The 9,893-nt window shown below is 46.4% G+C and overlaps 1 protein-coding gene and 1 long non-coding RNA gene across 2 annotated transcripts; one reads left to right on the forward strand and one right to left on the reverse strand.

Moving 5' to 3' along the window:
- Positions 1-1,467: 1,467 nt before the first annotated feature.
- On the reverse strand, positions 1,468-3,868 carry LYZ (lysozyme). Its single transcript, XM_005530177.3, has 4 exons — positions 3,650-3,868; positions 3,152-3,310; positions 2,854-2,932; positions 1,468-2,455 (listed from the first exon to the last, which is right to left on the reverse strand). Exons 1-4 carry the CDS (start codon positions 3,798-3,800, stop codon positions 2,395-2,397), a joined length of 450 nt encoding a protein of 149 aa, XP_005530234.2. The 5' UTR covers positions 3,801-3,868; the 3' UTR covers positions 1,468-2,394.
- Positions 3,869-5,210: 1,342 nt separating this feature from the next.
- LOC148182550 (uncharacterized) lies at positions 5,211-7,933 on the forward strand. The gene is made up of 3 exons (XR_015774564.1): positions 5,211-5,562; positions 6,236-6,396; positions 7,613-7,933. It is a non-coding gene; the product is annotated as an uncharacterized LOC148182550 (long non-coding RNA).
- Positions 7,934-9,893: the final 1,960 nt, after the last annotated feature.

Consider the following 9,893-nt stretch of genomic DNA (forward strand, 5'->3'; position numbering starts at 1 on the left):
CAGCCCCACAGCTCCAGCCCCACAGCCCCACAGCACAGCCCCACAACCCCAGCCCCACAGCCCCACAGCTCCAGCCCCACAGCCCCACAGCCCCACAGCCCCACAGCCCCAGCCCCACAGCCCCACAGCCCCACAGCCCCACAGCTACACAGCCCCACAGCCCCAGCCCCACAGCCCCACAGCCCCACAGCCCCAGCCCCACAGCCCCACAACCCCACAGCCCCAGCCCCACAGCCCCACAGCTCCAGCCCCACAGCCCCACAGCCCCACAGCCCCACAGCCCCACAGCCCCACAGCCCCAGCCCCCCAGCCCCACAGCTCCAGCCCCACAGCCCCACAGCCCCACAGCCCCACAGCCCCACAGCTCCAGCCCCACAGCCCCACAGCCCCACAGCCCCACAGCCCCACAGCTCCAGCCCCACAGCCCCACAGCTCCAGCCCCACAGCCCCACAGCCCCACAGCCCCACAGCCGTACCCCGTTCCCCTCAGCCGCGTTCCCCTCCGCTGCAGTTCCGGCACTGCCGCCAGGGGCGCTGGCGGCTCCGGGCCGGGCCGGGCGGTGCGGTGATTCCCCCGCGCCGGCAGGGGGCGCTGTGGCGCGGGCGCGCTTCCCTCAGGCCGCCATGGCGGAGATGGGGCAGGGGCTTCCTCTACAAAGCCGTGGGGCGGCCGGGCCTGTGCCCCTCCGGAGGGCGAGATGGGCTGTGGCAGGAGGCGGGCACACACCGGGTGGCAAACAAAATGTAACAGAATCTGCGGGGCTGTGTGAGAAGCTGTGCGGCGGCCAGGTGGACACGGGGATTAAAGTGCAGCAAAAATCCCGAAGCGAGGCGGAAAGCAGCGGGGCTGGGCAGCGCCAGACAGGCTTCTGCAAGCAGTGCCACATGGAGGTGGGAGATGCTCCCTCTGGGAAGGGACGTGAGGCTGGAGTCCCTTTCCCAGTGAGGCTGGGTGTTGGAAAGATCTTGCAGGCAAAGTCTCACCCACTATAAGGAGAAGCAGTGCTAGACAAAAACTCCTGAGGGGCAGCAAATCCCCTGGGCAGCAACTCCAGTCTGATCCTGAGAGAGAGCTGAGCTTCACCCCTGACCCCCAGCCAAAATCTCCCAGTACCTCTGTCCTTCCCAAGAAAACCCCCCAGCTAAGAGACTGCAGCAAACTGCACCCCTTCCCCCTGCCCTGGCCGCTTTTCCCACCATCTTTTGTTTCTCTTAAATATCTGTGTCTTGGTTTGAGACCTACCTCAGGACAAACCATGTTCCTGTCTCTTAGGCAACAAATGGGAGAAAAATTCCTTGAGAGAAAGAAAAAGGAAAAATCCCAACATCCAACACTGGGGAAGAGGGGGAGAGGGACTTCTGGCAAGGCTTACTTTGAGGTTTGTGGGGTTTTTTTTCTTTTAAGATGCAATATCTAAACAAACATGCCTTTAATGGTTGCCTTACACATTCACAGGTTTACACAAGTTTACACAAGTTTAAGCATTCCTTTATTGCATAAGCACCAAAGAAGTCATTGCTCCCCTAGAAGCAGCAGAAAGCACATGAACAAGCAAACATGTTTTTTTGATGTTATCTCCATTCATGCTCTGTTTCAGAATTCAGCTTTCATTTGGAAAAAGGACTTGTAAACTAAACAGCAAAACATTTCCCTTTCCTAACAGCCTTTCCAGCCCATAATTTCCTCACAGAGATGCTGCCTGCATTCTAGGCTGTGTTTGATTTATTTCTTCAAGAATGATGAGAAATGCTGTATTCCCTCAGGCCAGATGCCCATATATTTCAGTGCCCTATCCCTCATACCAGCCAGGAGCAGAGGCTCAGATAAATTTAAGGAGTAAGGTCACATTTCAGCATGGTTTTCTCTCTCTGCCAGTGGTCTGTACTCCCCACCTCCCTCAGTGACTGTCCTAATCATAAGGCAACACAATCCTGGACATTTTCCACAACGTTCATTAATTTTTGTGTTTTCTCACTACAGACACTCCAATAAGAATCGGCGAAAAAATGAAGGGGAGGGAGGAGAGGAGGAAGGGAGGGGTGAAGGAGAACAGACAAAGATACAAAAAGAGAGCAAAACCCTAAGTGTTGCTAAGCCCTGTTAGAGCAACAAAATCTTGAGTCAGGTTTATGCAAGTAAATCAAGGCTGAAACTCCACCTGTAGTGGTCTGTTGCTAAGCCTTGTTTTTATTAAGCTACAAGCTGTAAGCTCTCTGTTTGCATTGCAGCAGTGTGAAGGCCTCCAGAGTTAGCACTAGTCAGTACCCACTCTGTCTTAATAATATACTGCTTTTAATTCCCCACACCCATCCATTTCCCTGGCCTCCTCTCCAAACGCTGTCATTCTCCATGGCTGGTGGTCCTGAGGAAACAATCAATACCCGTGGAGCGATTTAACATCCTCTGACATAGGAACTCAGGTTTCTGCCCTTGCAATGATTTTTCCAGCCATACCTGGAAAAAAAAAACAACATTATGTAACTGGAGGAGTTAGATTATGATTGAATTGGTTATGAAAACAAACTTGGTTAATCTTTGAGAGTCTTGGGTGAAGACTCTCAAAGATCCCTCTGAAAGATATGGATAAATTAAAATTATTATGAGCTCTATCTAAGCAAGCTGAGGGAAGGGGAAAAGAACAAAAAGGAGAGCTCTGGGAGAGGAGGGAAATTTAGGGAATTAGAGCAGGAGCTGTGAGACAGGATTCCTATCTTTGCCTTTCAGCTTTAGGAGAAGGACTGTGCTAAATACCAAATACAGCTTCCCATGCATTGATCTCCCTTCCTCCCTCAGTCAATAGCAGGACTGTCTTTGATCTCCTCTGCCCACTCTTTCACTGCAAATATCCTTACCAGGGACTGAGGCCATGAGCCTCCCGAGCAATCTTCTTGGCACAGCGAATATCATCATCAATGTTATCATCTTGCAGTTCTGTAGAGATGGGAGAAAAGGTCAGTGTGGAGGAGAGTGGGGCAGAGGAAGAGCAGGGACAGATTGGCAGAAGGAAAGGTGTCCATCAGGAAGGAAGGGCAGAAGGTGGATGAATCAAAGGACAGATAGAAGTACCCGGAGCAGCTGCTAGGCAGGTGTCCTGGACAGAGCAGGTGCTTTCATGGAATGAACAAAGAAAGGTTCTGTCCTACCACTTACTTGAGCAACTGATGTGGCAGGCATTCACAGATCCAGGGGTCCTGCCATCATTGCACCAGTACTTGCTGTTGATCTGAAAGATGCCGTAGTCCCTGCTTGGACCATTGTTATTGTACGCTTTCGTGTTATAACCACTCTCATATTTCACCAGGCACATCCCTGCAGGAGGAAGAGAGATCCCAGAGGAGAACATCAAGGTATGCTGAGGATAAATAAGAGGAAAGATATGAAAGTATCCAGGATGAATGAAGTGCTGGAGAAGTAAGCTGGTGATATCATAACCTGGAGAACTGGATGGGTAAATTCTTGAAGGACAAAGCTCAAGATGGATATTTGTTGTGTGAACTATAGAAGGGAGCAAGGAGAGGGATGAGGAAGAGAAAAGATGCAGTCAAAGAAATGGAGGGGCAGAATAGTACTGCTGGAAGATCAAAAAGAAGTTGAGAGAGAAAAAGGTGGTACAGGCAGAGAGGTGCTATGGCAGCTCATTATACTCACAGTCAGCAACAGTTGTGCCCTCAAAGCCCTCAAAGCCATTCCGACGTAAGATCTTCACCATCTCACATTTGGAAATTATTCTTCCCTGGGTACCTGGCAGAGCCAGGCCAAGGCAAACAAGAAAGCCAAGGAAGAGCATTGACTTTTTCATCTCGCAGTCCACAGCAAGATGTGCTAAAGCAGCTTGAGCTGTCTGACTGCCAGGACTGGCAGCAATGCCAGCCTTTTATTCCTGCCCCTGGGAGGAGGATCAGTTGGTTAAGCAATCATATCTGGGAAGTCTGGGCAGTCTTTACAGTAACAAGCCAATAAGGAAGTGGGCCAAACTCCAAAACAAATTCCTGGAAGGTGCCAGTACCTATTTCACTGGTCCTTCAAAGGTGAGGCATATGTTTTCCACAGATAATCCAGCAATCTTCAGTTGGGTATTATCCCAAATATCATGGATCAAAGGCTGTAATTCCGTTATGGGAGTGTCATGGTTTAACCCCAGCAGTCTGATAAGTCACCCAATCTCTCCCACCCTAGTGGGATGGGAAAGGTAAAAGTTAGAAAACTTGTGGGTTGAGATACAGATTAATGGGGAAAGAAAAAGCCATATGTGCAAGAAAAAGCAAAACAAAGAGGTAACACAATCCTTCCCATCAGAGGGAAGATGTTCAGCCACCTCCAGGAACCAGGCTCCACCACCTTAACAGTGGTTTGGGAAGACAACAAAACACCATCACTCCAAACATCCCCCTCCTCCTTTCTTCTTCCTTCTGGTTTATGCTTTGAGCAGGACACTACATACGATCTGGGATATGCCGTAGTCAGTGGGGGTCAGCTGTCTTGGCTGCATCCCCCATCATGGTTTAGGAATAATATTCCTCAATTTAGTACTCCCATTAAAAAGACTACAAGTGGCTCCCCTCACCCTCTGTGATCCCAGGCTGAGATAAAAAGAATTTACTGGGAACAGCAATGAGTTAAGAATTGACCATGAAAAATGTCCTGGAACAGAACCTCCTATGAAGGAGGTGAAGAAGGAGTAGCCAACTTTATGTTCTTAATTCATCTTCCTACTATCTGTTGTAAAATATTTCTGAACAATAAACTACATGTGATAGAAAGAAACCTGATTTATTTTGTTTTTGTTTACATGGACTGTATATCACAAACTATGGCAGATCACTGGACATTAACCTGAGTGGTCACTACCTCAAGGTGGTTGCCTTTGACATCAGTTTTCTTTCTCCTACTGTATACAGCAAAAAGCTCAAGAAAATAAGGATAAGGAAAAAATCTTGAAAGGTAAAAATAAGAAGAGGCAATGGTTATCAAAGACAAAGATGTGGCACAGCTGAGTAGCAGGAGTCTCTTTCTGATGAAGAAATAACGAAATCAGGCATTTCTGATGAAGAAATAACGAAATCAGGCATTTCTGATGAAGAAATAACGAAATCAGGCATTTCTGATGAAGAAATAACAAAAGGTGACTGTGCTGGGTGTAGCTGAGTTAATTTCCTTCCCAGTGGCTGGCACGGGGCTGTATTTTGGATTTGTGCTGAATGTAGGGACGATAATGGAGATGTTTTTGTTATTGCTGAGCAGTGGTCACACACAGCCAAGGCCTTTTCTGCTTTTCATAGTGCCAGGCTGGCGAGGGGGCTGGGGGTGCACAGGAAGCTGGGAGGAGACACAGCTGGGACAGATGACCCAAAGTGATCAAAGGCATGTTCCAGACCATACGACATCACCCTCAGAATGTAAAGTGGGGGGCAGAAGGAAGGAGGGGGAGGATGTTTGCAGTGATGGTGTTTGTCTTCTCAAGTCACTGTTATGTGCCATGGAACCCTGCTCTCTGTGGGATGGCTGAACACCTGCCTGTCCATGGGAAATGGAGTGAATTCCTGGTTTTGCTTTGTTTGCATGTATGGGTTTTTGCTTTCCATATTAAACTTTTTTTTATCTCAACCCATGAATTTTCCAACTTTAATCCTTCTGATTCTCTCCCTGATCCTTCTGGCAAGGAAGTGAGGGAGCAGCTGTGTGGGGCTTGGCAACTGACTGGGGCTAAACTACAACATTGGTTGACAAACTCAGGATGCAGAGATTAAATAGCCTCTACGTGTTTTCAGGTTTCTCAATCCTTGAAAGGGTCCTCTATAAACCTCCTAGAAGAGGTTTATTTCCTCCTCTAGCTCCAAAGCAAGTTCTTTATCCTTTCATGCTAACAATGCTGCCATACAGCTTTGAAGAAGGAAGTACTGAGGGTAAACAGTATATTTGGGAGGGGGTTGTGGATGAGGTGTTGAATAGAAGAGCTGCTTTTTTCTTCTCTAGCAGTCATAAGAGGACATTGGCAGGAGAAATCATTTCATTGCCTTCTTTTCATATTATTATGTCAACTGACATTGTACCTAAATTGTAGGAAATTGTGCAAAGGCTCCACCTTTGCTGTGAATTCCAGAGAAGAACTGAGTCCATGCCTCTACAACCCTCTAGCTCAGTCAGGTGCTTATGGGATTCCTCTTGCTGGAAATGATACCAAGTTTAAAATTTTTTGTATAACTTTAGTCAAGGGTTTTGTTTCCCTTTGCTCAGGTGGAAGGGAATTGAAGTTTTTTTTCAAAGGACTGATGAGTTTAACATCTCAGCAGGCTGGGGATAGCACAGAAGATACACAAAAGATAACGACCATCAACGACCATTAACAACCATCAGCTCCAAACATCACCCCTGGCACACAGCTGGCCTGGGAAAAGGTAGATAAGAGATAGATAAGAGTGAGGACCTAATTATCATCAGAGGTGAAGAGATCTGGAACCAATAAGAAACCAAATACTAAGAACTGCAAAACTTGGAACCAATGAACATTGAACCAATGTATCTCTATGGGTTTTGACTGTATAAAGTTTGTCAAAAATCTGGTAAAATTCATGTGTCATGGAATGATTTTCTCTGCACAGACTGGGCTATGTGGATGAAATTATTTCTGATGCACATCCTGGCCAGAATGAAGTAATTCATTGATTCTGTAACGCTAAAAATGTTGTTGGAGAGATTTTGTTTTTCCCGCAGTTTCAATGACGACTGTGGTTTATTCTAGGCAAGTTTTTATTGTTTCTTGGAAAGGGATCTCCTTTACTAAGACACTTTTAGAATGTGTTGCCTGGAGACTGTTTTTTTTAGTGTAAAATTTCAACCCTTGGCTTTACAATTGAGTAAATGGCTCTGAAATGAATGACAGATATTACAGAATCTTTAAATAACTGTGAAATATGTATTTGTTATTTTATTTACCTTTGCATAGTCCAGAATTTGTTTCCAAGACCCACTTTATATAGAAGATTGGACTTGTTAAACAAACTTTTGCACAACTTTGTGACTTGAGATTCAACTATCAGATAAGATTTAAACTTGAAATCATTTAAGAAATGAAAATAAAGAGCCTCACATTTCCAACAATAGCTTTCCTACATTGTTTGAAGGAACAGTGGGAATTCTTTGGGGAAATGTAACACCTGAATAACTTGTAGTTGGAGCAGGGTTCACTGCTCAGCTGCTCATTCTGTGCCATATTTTGAAGTTGGCTTCCTTGCTAGTCGCTGGTGCTTCCGTGTAGGATTGCTTTACTGGTCTGATTTTTAAAGGGAAGAGACAGCTACTCTAGTTAGAGATTTTGCTGCCAGGAGCTTCCCCAGCATCTCAGACTTGAAGCTCAACTGAGTAGAGTGAGCTCTTTCCATATATTGGTCATGTGGAAGAATATTTTTTCTCAGAGGATTTTTTTGTTTTGTTTTGTTTTTTGGTTTTTTTAAATGAAATACTAAAGATGTTATTACCTCACTTAAAAGTTCTGCCTTTTTAAATTTGAGGTTCTGGGTTAAGGGGAAGAATGAAGATAATGCCATAAACAAAATTGTTAGCAGATGGTAAATGGCCTACACCTGATGAGCTAACACAAAGCTTGTTCTCCAGAATGACTGGCCTCTGGAAACTGCACAATACCCATTGTGTAAGGAGGAGAACTGGAAGTTCACCAGCCTCAGTGTCCTGCCAACTCAGCCAGGTCACCTGGAACATTGGGGTCCACGACCACCAGGGACCACCAGAGAGACCCCCAGGACAGAAGAACACATGTGTAAAGGGGAGGGGAAATATGCTAATGATTTTGGGGAAATTATTGTCATATGTATGTTTAGTCTGGGACAATTGATGAATATGTATAAAAATATGGACTATAAACAGAAACTTTCCTGTACTCAGCAGGCACAGCTTTGGGAGGAACATTCCCCCCGAGCATCCAGCCAAATAAAGAGTGCCTGCTTCTTAATGCTACATTGGTGTTAAGGAGTTTTTTATTTTACTGAATTTTTGTTAATAAAAAAAATTAAATCCCTCTCCTGGATTGTCTTAAGTGACAATAAACCGGCACAAGGTTGTTACAAAGGGGTTTGCAGACAATTCCTAGCTAAAGGTCATATGCCTTAAGTCTGATGAAGAGCAGCTGAGGGAGCTGGAAAGGGGCTCAGCCTGGAGCAAAGGAGGCTCAGGGGGCCCTTGTGGCTCTGCACAAGTCCCTGCCAGGAGGGGACAGCCGGGGGGGTCGGGCTGTGCTGCCAGGGAACAGGGACAGGAGGAGAGGGAACAGCCTCAGCTGGGCCAGGGCAGGCTCAGGGTGGACATCAGCAGGAATTTCTTCACTGAAAGTGTGTTTAGGCCTTGGCAGGGGCTGCCCAGGGAGGAGTCCCCATCCTACACTTCTTTATTTACTGTTTACAGTGATCTAACAAAGGTTGAAGTACAATTCCCAGGCCCATGGCTTTATTTATTGTAGTCAATAGTGCTAGGCTCTGGCACCAGTCAGTCTCTCAGTACACATCCACAGTCAAGGAGTGGAGGTTCACACGCATTCCCCCATTGTCTTAAACCCTGGACTTGTGGCTTCCACTCTGTTTCTGGGATAGGACACAAATACCATTGTGTCAGGGGTTTGGAAGAGATGAGTTGGAAACAACTGGTCATAGAACCATGGAACCATAGAACCATGGAACCATAGAACCATAGAACCATGGAACCATAGAACCACAGAACCATAGAACCATGGAACCATGGAACCATAGAACCATGGAACCATAGAACCATGGAACCATAGAACCATAGAACCACGGAACCATAGAACCATGGAACCATAGAACCATGGAACCATAGAACCATGGAACCATAGAACCATGGAACCACGGAACCATAGAACCATGGAACCATAGAACCATGGAACCATAGAACCATGGAACCATGGAACCATAGAACCACGGAACCATAGAACCATGGAACCATAGAACCATGGAACCATGGAACCATAGAACCATGGAACCATAGAACCATAGAACCATGGAACCATGGAACCATGGAACCATAGAACCATGGAACCATGGAACCATGGAACCATGGAACCATAGAACCATGGAACCATGGAACCATAGAACCATGGAACCATGGAACCATAGAACCATGGAACCATAGAACCATGGAACCATGGAATCATGGAACCATAGAACCATAGAACCATGGAACCACGGAAACATAGAACCACAGAACCATGGAACCATGGAACCATAGAACCATGGAACCATGGAACCATAGAACCATAGAACCGTGGAACCGTGGAACCGTGGAACCATAGAACCATAGAACCATGGAACCATAGAACCATGGAACCATGGAACCATAGAACCATAGAACCGTGGAACCGTGGAACCATAGAACCATGGAACCATGGAACCATGGAACCATGGAACCATGGAACTGTGGAACCATAGAACCACAGAACCATAGAACTGTGGAACCATAGAACCATGGAACCATAGAACAATAGAACCATAGAACCATGGAATCATAGAACCATAGAACCATGGAACCATGGAACCATAGAATCATGGAACCATGGAACCTCTGACAAGGAAGGGACACCTTACACTTCTTCTGTCCTACCTACCCCTCCTGAAGAGCCTGTAACTGTCCAGAAGAAACAGGTAAGGAACCTTTGGTAAAGAAACTTCTCCTGAGTGAAGAACCTTCTGGGTGAAGAACCAGAACCCAGAACATGGTCAGGCACTGGAACAGGTTCCCCACAGAATTGGCTACAGCAGCTGTCAGACACATGGTGCAGTTGTTGGGGTGATCCTGTGCAGGCTCAGGAGTTGCAGGATTTGGACTCGATGATCCTTTTGGGTCCCTTCCAACTCAGCAGATTCTGTGA

Source organism: Pseudopodoces humilis, chromosome 26 (genome assembly GCF_049639895.1).
Source record: "Pseudopodoces humilis isolate 2021_Gansu_Grassland_sample_001 chromosome 26, ASM4963989v1, whole genome shotgun sequence".
Classification (NCBI taxonomy): Eukaryota; Metazoa; Chordata; class Aves; order Passeriformes; family Paridae; genus Pseudopodoces; species Pseudopodoces humilis.